This window comes from Gobio gobio, assembly GCF_949357685.1.
Source record: "Gobio gobio genome assembly, chromosome: 19".
Lineage (NCBI taxonomy): Eukaryota > Metazoa > Chordata > Actinopteri > Cypriniformes > Gobionidae > Gobio > Gobio gobio.
In genome coordinates this window covers 40,621,097-40,641,878 of record NC_137112.1, presented here as the reverse complement: position 1 = coordinate 40,641,878, position 20,782 = coordinate 40,621,097, and the positions used below count along the sequence as shown (strand labels likewise).

The 20,782-nt window shown below is 38.1% G+C and overlaps 3 protein-coding genes across 3 annotated transcripts in view; 1 reads left to right on the top strand and 2 right to left on the bottom strand.

Annotated features, from left to right (window-relative positions):
• Positions 1 to 20,782, bottom strand: part of thsd7bb (thrombospondin, type I, domain containing 7Bb) — a 127,553-nt gene that overhangs the window by 20,391 nt on the left and 86,380 nt on the right. The window contains exons 10-17 of the mRNA XM_079844379.1: positions 19,690 to 19,881; positions 15,748 to 15,988; positions 15,544 to 15,659; positions 15,322 to 15,454; positions 13,001 to 13,104; positions 3,518 to 3,709; positions 3,119 to 3,427; positions 276 to 454 (exon numbers count right to left, since the gene is read on the bottom strand). Coding sequence (XP_079700505.1) covers positions 276 to 454; positions 3,119 to 3,427; positions 3,518 to 3,709; positions 13,001 to 13,104; positions 15,322 to 15,454; positions 15,544 to 15,659; positions 15,748 to 15,988; positions 19,690 to 19,881 — 1,466 coding nt within the window. The remainder of the gene's footprint in view (positions 1 to 275; positions 455 to 3,118; positions 3,428 to 3,517; positions 3,710 to 13,000; positions 13,105 to 15,321; positions 15,455 to 15,543; positions 15,660 to 15,747; positions 15,989 to 19,689; positions 19,882 to 20,782) is intronic.
• LOC307143095 (uncharacterized protein C14orf93 homolog) lies at positions 4,651 to 6,875 on the bottom strand. The gene is made up of 5 exons (XM_079844380.1): positions 6,511 to 6,875; positions 6,266 to 6,327; positions 6,060 to 6,151; positions 5,829 to 5,947; positions 4,651 to 5,525 (listed from the first exon to the last, which is right to left on the bottom strand). The coding sequence occupies exons 1-5, from the start codon at positions 6,805 to 6,807 to the stop codon at positions 5,286 to 5,288; spliced, it is 810 nt and encodes a 269-aa protein (XP_079700506.1). The 5' UTR covers positions 6,808 to 6,875; the 3' UTR covers positions 4,651 to 5,285.
• On the top strand, positions 7,338 to 11,256 carry LOC307143125 (uncharacterized protein; the record flags this gene model as incomplete). Its single annotated transcript, XM_079844430.1, has 4 exons — positions 7,338 to 7,377; positions 8,006 to 8,116; positions 8,224 to 9,360; positions 9,450 to 11,256. The coding sequence occupies 4 exons, from the start codon at positions 7,338 to 7,340 to the stop codon at positions 10,973 to 10,975; spliced, it is 2,814 nt and encodes a 937-aa protein (XP_079700556.1). The 3' UTR covers positions 10,976 to 11,256.

Here is a 20,782-nt window from a genome sequence, read left to right as displayed (position 1 = left end):
CACTGTCTGGTCCTCTGTGACTCCCACTCAAAGATGGAAAAACACTATTCATGAATATATGAACACATAATTTAAGCGTGTGTGCATGTGTACAGCATGTGATTTTTTCTCTAGGCTAGTGGAACTGAATGGACTGAACTCTGTCATTGTCAATTGTAAATCTAATGCTAGTTATTAGAACAACTCTTGTCTTATTTGGACTACAATATCAATAATGTAAAAGAAACGTAACCTCCCTCAATAAAAAAAATATTTAAGTGAAAAATCATTCTCACCTGATTTTTGTAATTGAGTTTTGGGCAGGGTCGACCTCCATTGAAAGGTTTCTCTCGTAGCCACTGAGAGCGAACTTTTACACCCCCACCACAGGAGGCACTGCAGGCGGACCAATCTGACCACTCACTCAGCTTACAGTCCGTAAAACAGGGCACATAACACACTTCCTCTTCATAACCTGTATACATAACAGCATACATGACACTTACTTAGAGATACATTTAATATATAGTATAAATAATAATAGTAAAAAAAACAATAAAAAATAATATTTCATATTAGTTTGAAATATATATATAATGGTATTCCCTGGTGGAGGTGGCTCTTTCAGCAGGATAATGCGCCCTGCCACAAAGCAAAAATGGTTCAGGAATGGTTTGAGGAGCACAAAAATGAGTTTGAGGTGTTGACTTGGCCTCCAAATTCCCCAAATCTCAATCCAATCGAGCATCTGTGGGATGTGCTGAACAAACAAGTCTGATCCATGGAGGCCCCACCTCGCAACTTACAGGATACAAAGGATCTGCTGCTAACATCTTGGTGCCAGATACCACAGCACACCTTCAGGGGTCTAGTGGAGTCCATGCATCGAAAGGTCAGGGCTGTTTTGGCAGCAATAGGGGGACCAACACAATATTAGGAAGGTGATCATAATGTTATGCCTGATCTGTATGTATATGTATTATGGCTGTCAATAGATTAAAACATTTAATCACAACAAAGGTGCGATTAATCGCACACTTATCGGGAAATTAAGCATACGCCATTTATCTTATTAAACCCATTAATTTCGTCATAATGTGCTATATCCAAAGTAAACAATCAGATTGAAGGGTGATTCTCACAAAACTGTATTTTCTGCAAGCTTCGGGGATCATTGGAGACTCCAAAAGGACACCAAATAACCAAATATAAGGAGTCCATATAATTATATTATATAATAAATGTATACACACCTAAGCACCCATGAAAACAAAAAACATAAAAAAAAAAAAGTTACAGAATTCACAGTGTATAGTATGTATACAGAGCAACAACAACGAGATTGACGGCAAAAAAACTCCTAAATCATCCGCTTTGACGGCATAAACCTACGATTACTAAACACAACAACGTTGTTCACTATGCGGCACACATGCTCAGTATACACACATACACATTCTCTGCGCATCGATATAACAAACTCACACGCGCTTATTGTACGACTGCTGTTAGTGTTAGTCACCAACAAAAACGTGATGTGAGTCTCTATTCTCTCTGATATATCTGATGTGATCAGCCTGGCTTTCTTTGCATTAGCGCTGTTTTGGACTGTTTGAATGAATTTGATTACTGGATCACTGAACACTTTCCCAGAGTTTAACAGCTTAAAATGGCCTGATCACAAGCAGAGAAGCAGAATTGGGTTAAAGAATGGAAATGTCCTCCTACCAGGGTCACAGGTGCTGTAGATGCTAGTGTGATTGTGATAATCTCCCGGCTTCTAAGATCAAATAACTGCGTGACGAAAAGTATGTTAATGGCACAGTTTCACGTACTTCTGTAATTTATTTGCGTTCAATTATTTTAACGCGTTAAGGAAATTTAAATCTAAGTTTAAAAGTTAAATATATATATAACATGTACATGTCCTTTTTTTGAAGAGCACATCACCAGGGCAATAAAATAAAACAATAAAACATTATATTTAATATTAGTTTGAAATATTCATTTAAAATAAAAAAATGTTCATGTGTGTGCGCACTACAGAATTAAAGTACCATTGAAGCAGTGTTGAAGTTAATGAGATAATTAAGTGATGATTGAGCATTAATGATGAACACCTGATGATAATGAGCAGAATCACTAAAGGAAAGAGAAACAACAACTGTAATAAGGGCACTGTAAGTCGCTTTGGATAAAAGTGTCTGCCAAATGTATAGATATACTAAATATAAATATAATATAAATATACAACAGAAAAGAAAGAGAGAATCAGCCGAAACCAACTGAAGATAAAAGACATTCAATCTCTGAAGATCTCAGCAGAGGAAGATTAAACAACTCCACAAACACCAGTACCAGCTTCACGCATTGCTACTAGTTTGACTTTATTTCTGTCATTCATCTTGAGAAGCTCTTATTGAGATTAACAGAGGTTTAGATGATGATGATTTATTGAGTTTCATTTGTAGTTACCATTATCAAGATCAGTGTTTGCTTTAGTTGGGCTCTTGACACTTGACTTTATAACATTAGCTTTTCTATGACTGCTGTAACTGTGTGTGTATATAAAATACATTTGTTATGGGACAAAAGTCAAGAGAAAATATGGTCACGTGTTGATGGTTTTTATTTAGTGACCTGACGCACTGATTTCATTCAGAGTCTAATATCTGAATATCTGCTTCAATGGTACTTTAATTCTGTAGTGTGCACACACATGAACACTAGGCAGTGTTAATTTATCATAGGCATTTTGCTGTGTACTATTCCATAAAACGTACCTATTTAATTTACGTATGACTGACAAATATGAATCACATTAAGTTTATTAGTTTGTTTATGTTAAAACTATGTAATCCAAATGGATGGAAAATTGTAATGTAATTCAAATACATAAAACTTAAATTTAGACCGAAATATTTTGTGTGTATATACAGTATATGAGTGTATATATATATATATATATATATATATATATATATATATATATATATATATATATATATATATATATATATATATATATATATATATATATATATATATATATATATATATATATATATATACATATATATATATATACATATATACATTTACAATATTTAAAAAAAATTATGTTTGAAGAGCACATCACCAGGGCTGCTACAGAGATCTGGCTCCACCAGTTTTCCCAGATGATCCAGACAGGCAAGAGCTCTGTAGCGCTTCCCGTGCCCACACTCGCGGTTCTTCCTCCGAGCTTGCCAGTCCTGGACTGTCTTTTGGCTTTGGTGGGAAACTCCTTGGATGAAAGGATGGCCAGCAATATTCTTTGCTGGTGAGAGCAAACAAGAAGACCAGGGACCTTGAGGCTTGGTGTGAAATTCAGAACAAGGACAGGCTTCTTTCTCCAGGAGAGGAAACAACTCCTCCTGTTGGCATCGCCAGCGCTTCTTACTGCGACCTGAGAGTTTGAACAAAAAGGGAGCTTGGATGCTGTGTGTGCTTTCAGAAAACACTGTGATAATCAGAATAAAGTCAGCTAACACGTTACCTATCAGAGATCGGGTACGAGTGCGCCAACTTCCACAGCCATGACACTGGGTGAATCTGCTCCAGGAGGTGAAGCTACATTCGTCTCTACATGGCACACGGCACTCCCTCACCGGGACGGGCATCACTCCTGCCCACCTCATGCAGTCTGTCATATCTCCTGGAGAATCATCTGCACCAACACACAACACCTCTGCAAACACGACAAAGAGGAAAGAGAGAAAGGCAAAGAAAAAATGGTTATTCTGTTCAAAACTAGTATAAAATATTTTGGACACTGTCAAACCAGAGTTATTTTAGTATCATTCAGACACTATTAAAGTTTATACTGTGATGAAAATCAAGCTTTTAAATGTTGTTTATATGTCTATGTGGTGTTTTTATTAAGACAAACCATGTGCAAATTCACAAGTACACACCATTGCTCAGTATTTTCTCCTTAAAACTGCACTTTAGCAAAGACTCTCAAAAACACGGTTTGAAACCACTGTCTCTACGTCACAAATATGTAACCAACCCGTCAATGTGAAGTAGAAGGCAGCTGTCTAATTAGCGAATGGGCTAATTTGCATATTCATGAATCCGCATATACTAAATGAAGCAAGGGTCACTGCATGAAAAAAGGTGTATCCGGACCAGTATACTCCTGTATACACTGCTGAAATTCGGAAGAATCCAGGAGTATCCTGGCCGGATAGATCAAATTCCATGGATCTGTATATATCCGCATACATCCGAAATGGTACCAAATCGGATGTATGTTGTGGCCGTATACTCCCATGCTACAGCCATTTGTTGCCATGGCAAGTAATCCCATCAGGTTTTTTCAGGAGACATTTTCACACCTCTGAGCAGCTTTGCCTGCCACCCCCTATTGGTCTTTCAACTCAAACTGGATTGGTTGTTCTTTTAAAACCACTCCCAAAACCCAGACTGCTATTGGAGGACAGGACACATTGAAAACCCAGTAATGTGACTTTATTGGTTACTTTTAAAACTTAGCCCACCCTAGGCCTTATAGCATAGTGATTTGATTGGTTATAGATGAGCTATGCAGATATTGCTCATATATATATACCATAAACCCCACCCCCCTCTCCCCCCAAAGGAAAAAATACATACAAAGAACAATTTAGGAAAATCTGGAATATTTATTAAGGTATATAAAAAAAATAATTAAAAAAAACAACATTCCAAAGAGCATTATAAACAAGCATAAGAACAAAATGTATTTAAAAGGGATGAAAAATGTAAAGAACAAAAAGTATACAAAAATAACAAGGGCATTTAAAAGGAACAAATAAACAATACAACTATATAAAAAAAAGTTAAAATGAAAGGCATGAAAAAAAGGGGGTAACATGCCAGTATACTAAAAAAAAAAGTTATAATTTACAATATATACACAATAAAAATAAGTGAGAAAAAAAAATTCCAAAGAGCATTGTAAACATACATAAATGAATGGAGGGGGGGGGGGTGCATTTAAAAGGACGACGATGTAAAGGAATAAAATGCAGTGTATATATAAAGGAACATGTAAAAATGGAATAAATACACCAAGTTAACAATGTTAAATGAGAACCAGAAATGTATCAGAAATAAGTGTGCATATAATATACGTAAATGTTCTAAGTAAACAATATAAATAAGTGAAAAGAACATTCCAAAGAGCATTAGAAACATACATTAATGGATTAATAAATGGGGAAACAATATAAGTGAATAAAACACACATCTAAAAGACGGCCAAGTACAATTAGCATTTTTCAGACTGCCATGATGCGCTGGTGATGTGACGCGTAGCGTGGGTCAGCCTCTAGTCTGGTCTGTAGCACTTGGCAGAGCGCAGACAACTCTGTGGTTCTGTTTGGTGGAGACCTCACCATCCACACTGGCCTTCCATCAACAACATCATCGTCTTCATCAGACATCTGCTCTATTGTTGCGGTCTCCCACAGGTCTCTTTCTGCATTGGTTTGTACAACCCTGGACCTGGTCTCCAGCAACTGCAAAACATGAGAGTAATTTAACCACTAAAACACAGACTGTGTTTACATGTGCACCAATAATGCAACTATGTATAATAAGAGTAAGGTCTTAATCGCAGGAAGATGTTCACATAACATGAGCAGAACTCTTCACTCCAGTTTACATGCAATTTTCATTATTTACTAATACGTATGGTTATGTCACACTCAGATTTGATCAAAGTATTGGGTTTACATGAGGTAAAGTTTAATCACAATATTTACAAAATCCTATTATTTCCTGAAGAGAAAAAAAAATGCTTAACCAGTTTCTTAACTTACCCGTCTCTTTCTTTGACGGTTCTTTGCCATGTTCTTTATAGTGAGTCTTTTTTGGGCCTTTTCAGGCTGAGCCAAAGAATACTTCCTCCTCAGTGTCTCAAAATATGTCTTGCAACCTGCTAAATAAATCATGAATAATGCCAATAAAAGTTAGTAAAACAGAGGACACGTGGTAAATATAAATATATATAATTTTTAACATAATAATTACTACAAAATCTTTACAATTACCTTTTACACATTCAGGGTCAACATCTGTAAAAGTTGTCCTTAATTCTTCAAAGAGGAAAGTGGTCACAGCCAGGTTGTGTGATGAATTTATTCTGGGGGGAAAAGTTGCAGTTATAATTAATTAAATTAGGTTTTGGCATTTCAAATCCATATAACGTTAGTAGTAGGTTAACCTAACATTTACAGTATACAAAAAGCAGTCTTACCCAGTTTGTGGATCGTATTTGTGCGGGTTGTTCTCTGAATTGTGGAGGCGCCTTACAGATTCCTGTAAAGTTCGAAATTAAAATGCGTTTAAATGGATTCACAATCTGCAAGAACCACAACATTTTCAAGTTTGCATAAGATGGCCATCACAGTAACCGCTAGAGACAAAACACATAACGTTATCTGGCTAACTGCAAGCCAACTTTGGTTTACAGACACATTATATAACAATAACTGAACTTACCGCAATGCTCACGTTACGTGCCCTTTTAATTCTTTTCACAGCGTTGATAGGCTCTTCCTCTAGTCCGCGCTGCTCGTACTTTTGCTCAAGAGAATCAAGACGCTGGAGAGCCTCTCGGAGAAGATCAGCCTGTTCATGCTGTGCAGCCATCACAGTAGTAAGCTGACGAGATAAAGCATTCTGGCCGGAGATCAACTGCTTCATCAAGTCGTTCACAGTGACTGGGCTTGGGCTTGAGCCTGCTTGTCCGCCTCTGTTCAGTGGAGTAGAAAAACTAAGGTTCCTTTTACACGCCATATTAAATATGTTTTAAAAGAATGATTCCTAGCCTCAACCAAACACCAAAAAGAAAAATCCGTTCTCTGTACTTCCGCAAACAATGCTGAGGTTTTAACGTATTTTTCGCGCGATTGAAGCAATGCACTAACCTTATTGGTTGCACCTCCATTACGTCACCACCTTTATTGTGAGTGGTGGATTTCAAACCTCAAAACGCCCCCTTTTTGCAGCGTGTTTGTTCGCTTGCTAATCACCACTCAAACCACGCCCTCGGTATGACGCGTCGCAGGTGTATCTATTTAATTTGGTGAACAAATATGATGCTAGATATATTATCTATCAACATGGAAGGACAATCACCTGCTGATAATAATACGAGAAAGAGAGCTCGGCGGTTTTGCGACCACTGCAACGAGAATGTTTCACATACACATTTTTATCGTCACAAAAAACGTTTTTTTCACAATGGAGCTTGGATTACAGCTGCGACAAATCACGACACAGAGTTGGAAGCGAGTGCATGTGATAAAGAACTTCATCCACCCGAAATGAGACCTTTGGACTTGGATGATGCTGGTATTCATTTGGGTAAGTTATTGAACATTTTTTGGAATCTAAAACCAAATGACAAGTAAAATAAGATAATGATCATCAGCAGTTGGTTTATATCTTTACTGATGTCGTGCAACATTAAACTGGTGTTCATGTATTTGTCCATGATCTGCTTTGGTCAGAGTTAACACAAAATAAACGTTCAACTAATTTAGTGATTTGCTTGTTTTCAGAATGTAGTAAGTTTGTGTTTTTTTGGGGGGGTATTTTTTTTTTAGTATAAGTCTTGTTAATACATTGTAACTTTTTTATTTATTGCAAATTTGGCCATAGCTGTATTTGCTGAACATTAATGCATGTGCCATTCATAAAAATAACTAAAAGGTATTTGGATAAACCGTTATGAATGGCCCATTAACGTTTCTATGGCCCATCATGACCCATACACGTGATGATGTAGTGTAAAGTGCATGATACTTAACCTGTGATTTATGTGAAAGGCTGATAACTTTAAGATATGCTAGACAAAGGTATGCATAGCTGCAGCTATTAATCAAATTGGTATTGTGATGTTTAACTGTTTAAACTAAATCTTTGTGTTTAGCTTGTGGATGTAAATTTGTGTGTAGCTAAACATCATTGTATTGTTCTTTAATTGTTACAGAGGACATTGGAGACCAAGAGCAAGGTGATTTCTGCATATTTGAAGAAACCATGCATTTACATGAGAACCAAGATTCAGCAGATCTTCTTGATTTATCATCTATTACTGAAGGCAAGGCTCCTCACATTTAAATTAATGCACACAGATATATGTGTATTATGTTACACTTATATTATTATTTTCACTTTATTATAAATTACTCTTTATTATTGTTTCAGAAGAAGACTGCAATGAGCTCAGGCTTTTCTTGGAGCTCAGTGAAACATCTTCAGATGATGACAGTGACCATGAAGAGCAAGTCTTCACAGATGACCAGCAAAGTGAACATTTGGATTTTGAAGATGATACACCTGAAGAAGATGATGGCAATGGAGACAGCTCTGCTCCGTTACTTGTAAAGCTATTAGCAATGATGCTTTTAACCTGGCAAGCAGTGTTCAACATTTCAGACAATGCCATCACTGCACTGCTGCTATGCCTCAGACAATTGATGTGGCTCATTGGAAATATTCTCAGTGTTGATGCAATTAGCAATTTTGCTGGTATGATTCCCAAGACTTTATATTCACTGAGAAAATATACCAGTATAAACAGAGACAACTTCACTGAATATGCTGTCTGTCCCAAGTGTAAGACAACATATACACTTTCTGAGTCTTTCCATATCACCAGGAATGGTTCAGCAACCAGTAACACATGTGGATATGTTCCATTCTACAAACATCCGCACAAGGCATCTAACTTGAGGAAGAAATGTGGCACTCTATTAATGAAAAAGATGATAAACTTCAATGGCAAGGAATATCTGTACCCCAAGCAAACCTATTGTTACAAGAAAGTAACTCAGTCTTTAGAGACCTTCGTAAAAAGGCCTGGCTTTTTAAAAAAGTGTGAGGAATGGAGACAAAGACAAATTCCTAACTCTGTGATGGCAGATGTATATGATGGACAAATTTGGGCAGACTTTCAATTTGTTAACGGTCAGCCTTTTTTAGCACAACCAAACAATTTTGCTCTCATGATGAACCTTGATTGGTATCAACCATTCAAGTATTCCCCATATTCAGTTGGGGTCATATATTTGGTGATTTTGAATTTGCCACGCGAGGAACGTTTTAAGGAGGAGAACTTGATTTTAGTTGGAGTTATACCAGGACCCACAGAGCCAAAGAACAACATTAACACTTATCTTGACCCTTTGGTTGATGAGCTTCGTGAACTGTGGGAGGGAGTTGTCATAATGGATTCTTCATTCTTGGGATGCCAAGTGTACAGAGCTGCTCTTCTCTGCCTTTCATCTGACATTCCAGCTTCCCGCAAGTGTGGTGGCTTTGTGGGCCATGGAGCATTAAGAGGTAAATTTTCTTCTATTGTGCCACACAGATAGTGTTTTAATACATTTATATGTATGTATCCATTCACCCCTGTTATTTGTGTTTTATAGGATGCAGCAAATGCCTCAAAACATTCAAGAAGACAACATTCGGGGGAAAAACCGACTTCTCTGGCTTTGAGCGTTCTTCATGGGTCCCACGCACTTCAGAGGAACATAAGCGGTATGCTAAAATGACTGAGAAGGCAACAACCAAGGCAGCCCAGAAAAGATTTGAAGCTCAGTATGGTGCAAGATGGTCTGAACTTTTTCAACTCAAGTACTACGATGCTATACGATTTGTAGTTATTGATCCAATGCATAATCTGCTTCTTGGAACAGCCAGGCACATATTCAGGTTGTGGATTGAGCTTGGTGTTTTAAGCACCCAAAAACTTGATGAAATACAGAGAAGAATAGACTCTTTGAAGGTGCCTCAGGATGTAGGAAGGATTCCTCGGAAAATTGCCTCTGGATTTAGTGGATTTACTGCTCATCAGTGGAAAAATTGGACTACTATATATTCTCTGTTTTGTTTGAAGGGGCTGATTGAAGACCAGCATTATTGTATGTGGTCTGACTTTGTACAAGCATGCATAATCATATGCTCGCGAGTTATCTCCAGAGACAGGCTAGAAGTAGCTGACGGGTATCTACAGACATTTTTGTCTAAGTTTGTTGCTCTCTATGGGTCATTGAAATGCACACCTAACATGCATCTGCATTTACATCTGAAAGACTGCATTTTAGATTATGGACCTGTCTATTCATTTTGGTGCTTTTCTTTTGAACGGTTCAATGGAATGTTAGGGCAGTATCATAATAACAACAGAAACATTGAAGTTCAAATCATGAGGCATTTTCAGCAGAACCAACAGCTACGAATGCCATTTCCTTGCGATTTCGGTGATGAATTTATCAACATCCTAACAGACAAAAAAAATAATTCCATGTCTCTTAATGGTGCCACTGACATTTTGTATATAAAACAGTATTGCTACTTCTCATCTGAAACACTTTCTTTAGAGGATGTTGAAAATATTGAGCCATTATCCCCATTCCAGGATGTTGTGCTTGAAGAATCTGACCGGGATATTCTGTTATTAATGTACCATAAAATATATCCTACCAATTGTGTCCTCCAAGTGGCACGTTTGGCCAAGACTTGCACTAAAGTTAAGAGTCTTGGAGTGACACTTTCTATTAATAATTGCAGAGCTGAAAGATCTGCTTGTGTCTCTGCTAAGTGGTGTGCTAGTGAATCCAGCTTTGACGAACCAGTCCTAGACCCAAATGCAGAGCTGCGTCCTGGAATCATTAAGAGATTTTTTATAATCAGTGTAAAAACTAACACATGTACTCTACGGCATGTTGTTGCAAAGGTTACATGGTTGCACCCTCATCCAGACAGACGTTTCTTTGGGAACCCTGTGGAGGTATGGAATTTGCAGGGCACACAGACTGATTGTGCAGCAGCGTTCCTACCTGTGGAACGTATTGCAGGGAGATGTGTACTAAGTACATCAATTGTGCAGTTAAGTCAGACAAAAGAAAAGGTATCAGTCATAATTCCCATTTGCACAATGTTTGAGATGTAGCCCCATGCGTTTTTTTTAAACTTTTTTTTTAATTCCTTTTTTTTTTTTTTGAGCATATCCGGTTTTGGTGTTTTTAAAGCTATTTTTTTTATTTCACATTTCAACTCCTTTTTATGTACATTCCTTTTTATTAAATGTTATTGTTATTAACTGCAATTTGTAAAACTTCACAATAAATTTGTGCTATTCTAAAATGTTTGGTTCGTTTTCCTTTATTTGTTCCATTCAATTCCTTAATTTAAATATTCAGATGTTTTTGTGACTGTTCAGGGTGTTTTATTTTGTACTGTTTTTATAAAAACTATTTGATTAAGAGACTCTTTTCATGCAGGCCCTTGACACACCATTCTGATGGTTTGGCCCAGACATGGGTGACGTGAGCAAACCCCACAGTCGGCTTTAGTCATTGCTGTTTTTTTATGTCCGTTTGGTATTTCAGGGCCTAAAGAATTTTACTTATTTTTCTGTACAAAAAGCTTGTTTGCTGTAGCCTACAGTAGACCAGAGATAATCCTCAATCCTCCCCTGCCCCCCCTCCCTCTGAGAACAGCCAGCACTAGTGTCAGTAATTAACATATGAAAGGTCTTCTTCACACCTAACAGTCTTCAGTCCTAGCACACCCAGCAGTGTTTCAGCTGTATATGTCCGTGAAATTTCACGGATTCCTGTATACGTCCGCATTCGTGAGGTTTCCGGGTTTTTCTGGAAATATACTGTTCCGTGTTACTCTGATCCGCTTTTTCCCACATACATCCGGTAAACATCTAATTACACAGGAGTATACCATGCCCGGATAGTGCCGGATTTCAGTGTTTTCATGCAGTGGGTGTAGAGTTACATTCAAGCTATTTTAGGGCATTAACTTTTTTTTTTTTATTGTCATTTTGGTGATCAAAGATGAGTTTTAAGGGGTACAATTATTGACTACAGGGGGAGTTTTTATTTCTATATTTTCCATTTGTGGAAGTTTTAGCAACTTTGTTGTGTGCTTTTGTCCTTTTTAAAAAATATGTCTGTGTAGTTTTTATGCATTTTATTTTTAGCTCTAGTTATTTCAGGTAAACTAAATGAAAATAAGTTAAATTTGTTCATATTTAGCTTTTAGTTTTAGTTTCAGTTAACTATAGTAACCCTGTGTCAAACAAAACATTCATTTAATGCAGTGGTTCCCAACCACGTTCCTGGAGGACCCCCAACAGTGCACATTTTGCATGTCTCCTCAATCAAACACACCTGATTCAGGTCATCAGCTCATTAGTAGCTACTCCAAGACCTGATGTGGGTGTGTCAGACAAAGGACACATCCAAAATGTGCACTGTTGGGGGTCCTCCAGGAACGTGGTTGGGAACCACTGATTTAATGTGATGAAAGGAAAATTGTCATCATTTACTCACCCTCTTTCTTTGTTCCATGAAACACAAAAGAAGATATTTTGAAAAATGTTGGTTTTTCATCCTTGCATTGAAAGTCAAGGGGCCCAGTGTTGTTTCATACGGACATTGTACGGTCAAACGTATTCTTCAAAAAAAAAATTGTGCTCCATAGAAAAAAAAGATTTTGAATGACACAAGGGTGAGTAAATAATGCCAAAACATTCAATACCTTAAAAGTGTACAAATACTTTTACAAAAATGTATTTCCTTAGAAATACCCTGTCTCACTTTCCAAAAGTGACAGGCAGAATGTGTTCCCATACACTGCAAAGCGCATTTTGAAAGGAACCCTGCTGAGTCTTGATAGGCCAGCACTTGCAATTAAATTTACATGAAGTAGCAGCAGGGCATTTTAAAACGGCTGGGGGACACAGATGTCAGATGTCACACTACGCTGTGTGTCCTCTCTGACATTTTGACAACTTTCTATAAGACGGGAATATGAGAAAAATAGCCAGAAAGAAACCTTCAGGCAGCCCAGAAGTCCCTCTGAATAGCTAAGATAAGTTATCGTCCTACAGTAACCCCGGTTTCGCAGAACTTTCCTAATAAAACTTTAAATCATACAGAGATCCTAATCTGTCACTTACCTCTTGTCTCTAGGCCAATACCGCATGCCTCTGCGGGCCCACCCACAGCCTGCCTCACCGAATCAGGTACCAGAACGCACTGATGCCAGCGGTGGAGCTGCCATCTGCCAGGAAACATCCGTGTACACAAAACATGTTGCAGTGTCTGGCTTATATCCAGTTACATCTTATAAACATTTTGTAATTTGTTGGAACGTTTAGTAGGGATACACATTAGCACGTTTTAATTGAGTGACACCACATGTTATAACAAAGCACATGGCTTTGTTATAATTGGCTATTTCTTCTTAAGCTATTTTCTTCTTATAACTAGTTTTAAAGGGTATGTTGTAAAGATTTATATTCATTCATTTTTATTTTAATTGTTTTTCCTAATTGTATGAATGCGGTTTAAAGTTTTGTTTTAAAACTAAACAAAAAATCATATTCCGATTAGCATTTATGTATACAAGTTGATGTCAAGTTAATTATGACAGAATAAAGTTTCCTCATTTAAATTTTTTTCCCATGAATATATGATTGACCTGAAGAATGACACACCTCCAAATCATTCATTTCAGGTGTTCCATTCACTTCCATGGCCACAGGTGTATAAAATCAAGCTCCTAGGCATGCAGACGCTTCTACAAACATTTGTGAAAGAATGGGTCGCTCTCAGGAGCTCAGTGAATTCAAGCGTGGTACTGTGATAGGATGCCACCTGTGCAATAAGTCCATTCAGGAAATTTTTTCACTACTAAATATTCAACGGTCAACTGTTAGTGGTATTATAACAAAGTGGAAGCAATTGGGAACAACAGCGACGAAGTAGAAGGCCACGTAAAATCACAGAGCTGGGTCAGCGCATGCTGAGGCGCACAGTCCGCTGAAGTCAATAGCTACAGACCTCCAAACTTTGATGAAAAAATGGCGGTCTGGGGTATGGTTCATGTGAATGCAATTGTACTAAATCACGGAAGTGAACCATTATTAATGACGTATGATTTGATAAAAATGTGTGTTTGTGTGAGATTCACTCATTTTCCTGGCGAGTGTGACTGCAAGCGGAGAGCTGTAGATCTAATTTCTGCTCACCTTCAGCGTTCTTTATAGCATTTGCAGTACATTCGCGGCAGATAGACGCAAGTGCCATTACATACTGAAGCTTTGGAAACAAAACCAACGGTTAAAAAACAAAAATATAAAAGTGAGGTGAGCAACGCCAAACATTTTACCGTCTTCACGCTCGCTGCCGTTACTAAGCAACCGGGTAAACAGCTGCTGCTTTGATGACACAAACACACCCCGGTTCAGACCAAATAATATAATATGAACACAGTCCAGCAGGGGCAGGGGGAGGGGGGAGCAATCAAACTCAGGTTCAGTCCAGGCAATCGAACCAAGTGTGAAAGCACCTTAGTTCCAGTGAAAGGAACCCTTAATGCTTCAGCATACCAAGACATTTTGGACAATTTCATACTTCCAACTTTGTGGGAACATTTTGGGGATGGCCCCTTCTTGTTCCAACATGACTGCACACCAGTGTATAAAGCAAGGTCCATCATGGATGAGCGAGTTTGGTGTGGAGGAACTTGACTGGCCTGCACAGAGTCCTGACCTCAACCCGATAGAACACCTTTGGGATGAATTAGAGTGGAGACTACGAGCCAGGGCTTCTCGTCCAACATCAGTGTCTGACCTCACAAATGTGCTTCACGAAGAATGGTACCTAATGGCTCATAGCCATGAGAAATGGCTCTATATCTCAGACGGACTTCAGCATTAATTGTGACTGATTTTGAACACTAATTTCAAATTGTATTTCAATAACTCAAGTAAGTACCTCTTGGAAAATATGGCTGTTTTTATAGGTTTTCTGGGACTTAAATTTCAAAAAGTCCAATTACTTTAAGTAACTTGTACGAACCCTGTAAGATTTTTTTTTTAAATAAATGAATTATTAATTCCAAAAGGACACATTAAATTGATCAAAAGTGACAGTAATTGCATTTATAATGTAAAAAAATAAAAAATAAATTGTTCTTTTGAACTTTCTTTTCATCAAAGAAAGTATTCCCATCACATGAATTACATTTTACAATATATTAAAATAGAAAACAGTTATTTTAAGATGTAATAATATTTCACAATATTACAGATTGTACTGTATATGTTTGATCAAATAAATGCAGCCTCAGTGAGCATAAGAGACTTTTGAAACGTCATCACTAAAACAGTCAACATTTCAGTAATTTATTTCAATTCATTTGTCTATACATTCCAAATGAACTGGCTAAGTTCAACATTTCCCATTTAAATGATGAAACCATTTCTCTCTTTACCTGTAAGTTGGGCACAGAGGAGATGGATCACATTCTCTCTCTTCATAAAGAGTGTCTGGGCACTCTTGACCTCCGTTAGCAGGTCTCTGGATAATGATCCTATGACGGGACTGGTTTGGGCCAGTGGCATTCACTAAAGAAGCTAGGATGATAACAGTATAGGAAAAATACATAAAGCGTTTCAAGTTATGCATGGTTAGGACATGTGGAATATGTGCTTACCTGATAAACAGGAAGAGGGACAGGCACTCCATTCACTAAAAGGTGTGACGATGCAGTCAGTTTTGCAAGGTAAAGGACAAGAGCGTATCAAATCAGGACGAGAGGATTCAGGACACCTGAAGTACAGTCACGACATGATTGAAATGGAGATTATCATCATAGAAGTCCACACAGAATTCTGGATGAAAGATTTTGTTTCATTACCGTTTTGGCAGTACGTGTCCGTTCCCCGTTCTCCTGCACGTGACTTGGCGCATCTGTGCCCCTGTGCCGCAGGTGGCATCATTCTCCATCTGAGTTGTGCTGTTACCGTCACTCTCGTCTGTGATGGTGTTTGGCATACAGGGATGCCAAGGTGAAGTATCCCAGTAGTACACTGTGCATGGATGCGTGCCGCAGGGTCTCCACTGCTCCAGCTCAGGAGCCGGAGGACATGGTTTTCCATCTATAACCAAAAAAAATAGTTAAGGATTTTTTTTTTTTAATATCCTATACCTGTTTATTTATAACTGCAACTGTAATATGGCATTATGGCATATCTGTCATTAAACTCAATTATTAGTTGTGTATTTTCACAATATTCATATATTATTCTGCATATAAATGCTTTCTTTTTTTTTTTTACATAATATTTAAATGACACACACATATTTATATATATATATATATATATATATATATATATATATATGTGTGTGTGTGTGTGTGTGTGTGTCAGGGGTATAAATATATATTTACATAATTATTAGTTGTGCATATTCAGTCGCCAATTCTACATGTTGAATCGGCCAAAAAAACCCAGATGGTGTCCGACTAGAGCCAACGATGCGTGCGGAAGTCGGCCAACACACAAAAACGGCCCGACGTTGCCCGACGGCCGACCGGTGTGTCCCTGGCTTTATACTCACCAGGGCTACATTTATTTAATCAAACCTACAGTAAAACATTTATATTGTGAAATATTACAGTTTAAAATTGTAATAAAACTGTATATATTTTCATCAGCCATTAATCCAATCTTCAGTGTCATCCCTCAGAAATGTTTCTAATATGTTGAATTGGTGCTCAGAAAAGTGTTGAAAAAACGGTTGTGCTACTTGATTTTTTTTGGGAACAATGTAAAAGTCTTCACTGTCACTTTAGATCAATTTCATGACCCCCCCAACCACCACCAAACACACACGTACACACACACACGCTCACACAATCACACAATCACACACACACCCGCACGAAGACACGCAGAGACACATGCATTCTCTCACTCTCTCTCTCTCACACACACACACACACACACACAAACGCGCACGCACACACACACACACACACACACACACATGCTCACACAAACACTCACTCACGCACACACACACACACACACACACACACACCCGCACGAAGACACGCAGAGACACATGCATTCTATCACTCTCTCTCTCTCACACACACACACACACACACACACACATGCTCACACAAACACTCACTCACGCACTCACACACACACACACACCCGCACAAAGACACGCAGAGACACATGCATTCTCTCGCTCTCTCTCTCTCACACACACACACACACACAAACACACGCACGCACACTACATGTTGTGTTTTCATGTTTTATAGGGACATTTTATAGACATAATGGATTTATACCGTACAAACGGCATATTCTTTCCCCTTACACTAACCCTACCCCCTAAACCTACCCATCACAGAAAACTTTCTGCTATTTTACATTTTCAAAAAAACATCACTTAGTGTGATTAATAAGCTGTTTTTGTCATGGGGACCAAAATGTCCCCACACGGACAAGGACTTCTGATATTGCCATCTTTGTGGGGACATTTTGTCCTCATAACATAGGGTATATACTTGCACCACAGACACACACACGCACGCACGCACACACATGCACGTACATATTTAAGGACAAAGGACCATGTGCTTGAGGGGTCAAATAGGGGGTATGTCCTTGATGAGTGTGTCATAAAGGAAGAATGTATAATTCATGGGAAAGAGCATATTTATGGGGACTTGCATAAAAGAAACATGCCTGGGGATGACAGGACAAAGACTAATAGAACAACGTTTTGAAATGGGGATTAGAGATTTGGACTCAGAGTAAATCAGAGTCTAGAGATTTAAAAAAAGAGGCATTGTGAATAATTAAACTGAAAGAATCTCGACAAGTTTTTTTCGGCAACAATTCCAACAAACATTACGTTTCCAACATGTTTTCATCTGTCTTTCGCATTGTGTGCTTGACATGTATTCTCTTAGAGTGGTCACAATATTATTTCACAAGACACATAAGCATAACATCATCTTTAGCGACCACCAATAGTAGTGGAGTGTCGAGGCTGGATGGAGAAGTTAATTTTAGCAGTCAGTAACTTTCTTATAATTTATGATATGTCTCTGTGTACTCGCCATGCTGACTCTGCAAAGAGCACTCGCTGTTTCTCGTCCAGAGGTGTCAAGTAACGAAGTACAAATATTTCCTTACCTTCCTTAAGTAGAAATTTTTGGGTATTTATACTTTACAATCTATGACCTATACTTTACTCGAGTAATTCATTTTCAGCTGACTTTTTATTTCTACTCCTTAAATTTTCACGCAATTATCTGTACTTTCTACTCCTTACATTTAAAAAAAAGCCTTGATACTGCTATTTCATTTAGGCTTGTTTTCATTCCAGCTTGTCATCGTTTTAAAAAAAAAACTAACAAAAAAACTATCCAGATAAATCACGCCATCTGGTTACAGTGAATTTGATTGTGGTTGGATGAGAGGAATAAACATATACCATTCAGACACCCTACTGGTTTGTACGCTGGTTTTGTGGTGCTCATGTGAACAGCATTGGCCAATGGTGAGCCGCCGTTCTGACATCGAACTAGGAAGCTCTGCACTGCGGAGGAGACTGGCACAGACGAGATTCAATTGTTGAATAAAGCTGTCGATGAAGGGATCAGAGAGCTCGCCGATTTCATCAAACATATTGTGTTCCGAAGATGAACGAAGGTCTTATGTGGCGTTCACACCGGATGCGATTCGCGCAAAGGTGGACGCTTGAACATTTTGAGTTTACTCGCTTCATTCGCGAGTGAAATTCGCGCAAATCGCGTGTGACATTCACTGCACAACAGATGCGAATTCGCGTCATGGGAGGGGCTTCTGCCAGCCGGCTTGTCTCGTTGAGAAATGGCTGACATGGGCTGTGTTAACATGTCTTTTTTTGTTAAAATCTACTGTTAATGTGTGACAAAACGTAGTTTTAAGACTTTTTCAGTCGATAATTTATTTATATAAAGAGTGCCTATTTGAACATTTTATCTGGCGTTTTAGGAGTTGTGAGCTCCAGCGGATCAGCGGCGGTCAGCGCTTGTCAACGCCGGCGAGGGCAACCTTTCCTCGGCCAGTCCTTCTGCCGTTGGCTCTGATGTCTCTGTGGTGTGTCTCGAGCTATAATTCGTCTTGTAACGGCCGATCTTTGGTCTCATGGATCTATAATTTGTTCCCTGGCAAATCGTTTAGGCTGAGGGCAAAGTGAAGTTTCATAACTTTTTTATTTTTAGGCTATAACTGTACGTACAGTTGTACGTTAGCATACTAGCACTGACTTTGAATGTTTGAGTGAATTGTTTGCTTTATTTCATGTGTAGCTTATTATACCTTTTACTTATACTTTTGTATTTTTGATCATACATAAACTTGCATTTAACAAAAAGAGACTGGGTTGTGTTTCATGTCATTTAATGTTATCACAGTGATAATCATATTGTCTGAACCAGATATGAATATACAGATTTTCTCCTCATTGTTGACACTACTAGAGCAAGCTCCTGATTGGTTAGCGCGGTGCGAAATATCCGCCAAAGTTCAGATTTTTCAACTTGAGCGATTCGCGCGAATCGCGCGTTCAAAACGCTCAATTCGTGTCATTCGCGCCGCCTCATTCGGACTCAGATAAAGTCGCTGGTAGCATGAAAGCAGCTTTCAATCCACACTACTGATCCTGTTATCAGATGTGTTTCTTTTGTAATTTTGTCTGGCACAATCAGACAATGGTGGGCGGGGTTTGTGTAAATTGCCTCTGTGTATGAATAGACACACCAAATGTTTAATCTGACTGAACTCACGCTCCCCAGGAAGAGCCAGAACAAGACGCGAACGACTTTGTTTCCCCTCTTGGTGTTTACTGGAGCAAGATTGGGAACAGGATGTCCAGGAACCCCAGTGTCCCAGCACACAGTCCCCAGGACAGGGCATCTCGCATAGCTGCCGAACTGGAGGAGGATCTCCTGGGCATTGATCACTAGTGACTGGCTCACCTGTAATGCAAAGATGAAGGCGGAAAGTTTGATTAAATGCATCTAATCAGAAAAAAAAATGGGTAACATCAGTTATCATTAATTCTGTCATGACAATGGTAATGGATATGACAATGTTGATATGCTTGGTCTTAGCGGAATAGATCTGTAAAGCGGAGTACAATATAGCGTACATTAATTACCTTAAGCAGATCTAGACAGGGTATCTGCAGGTTTCACCAAGTCAAATTTAAGACTTTTTAAGACCTTTTCAAGACTATTATGAATTAAATTTAAGACCTATATCACGCAATTTTAAAAAAACGTACAAAAGGAAATGCAGAATCACAAAATTACTTGCCAAGCAAATTAATTTATTCAAATTGAACAAAGTAGCTATAGTACACTTGCACTTCCTCATAGCTCAATCCCACCAGGATTAATATACAAACACACTACCGGTCAAAAGTTTGAGAACGGTGAGATTTTTAAAAAAATGTTTTTACATTCTGCTCACCAATGCTGCATTTATGTTATTAAAAATACAAAAAAGCTGTAATATTGTGACAGTTCTGTTGTGACTGTTCTATATGCGAATATATAGTAAAGTGTCATTTATTCCTGTGATCAAATCATCATTACTCCAGTCTTCAGTGTCACATGATCCTTCACTAATCATTCTCATATGAGGATCTGATGATCAACACACATTTATGATTATTATCAGTGTTGAACACAGTTGTGTAAAACATTTTTTTTTTAGGATTATTTGATGGATAGAAAGTTCTAAAGAACAGCATTCATCTGAAATAGAAAGTAAAAAAAAATATTTCTGAAGGATTATGTGACTCTAATGTCTGAAGTAATAATGCTGAAAATTCAGCTTTGAATCACAGAAATAAATAGCATTTTAAAATATATA

Bases quoted from the DNA above. Each gene is read 5' to 3' on its own strand.
- LOC307143095 (XM_079844380.1), bottom strand. From the start codon at position 6,807: ATGGCGTGTAAAAGGAACCTTAGTTTTTCTACTCCACTGAACAGAGGC. The intron at 6,328-6,510 runs GTAAGTTCAGTT...CGAACTTTACAG, and splicing joins CACGTAACGTGAGCATTGCG to GAATCTGTAAGGCGCCTCCA. The intron at 5,948-6,059 runs GTAATTGTAAAG...TGATTTATTTAG, and splicing joins TGACCCTGAATGTGTAAAAG to CAGGTTGCAAGACATATTTT.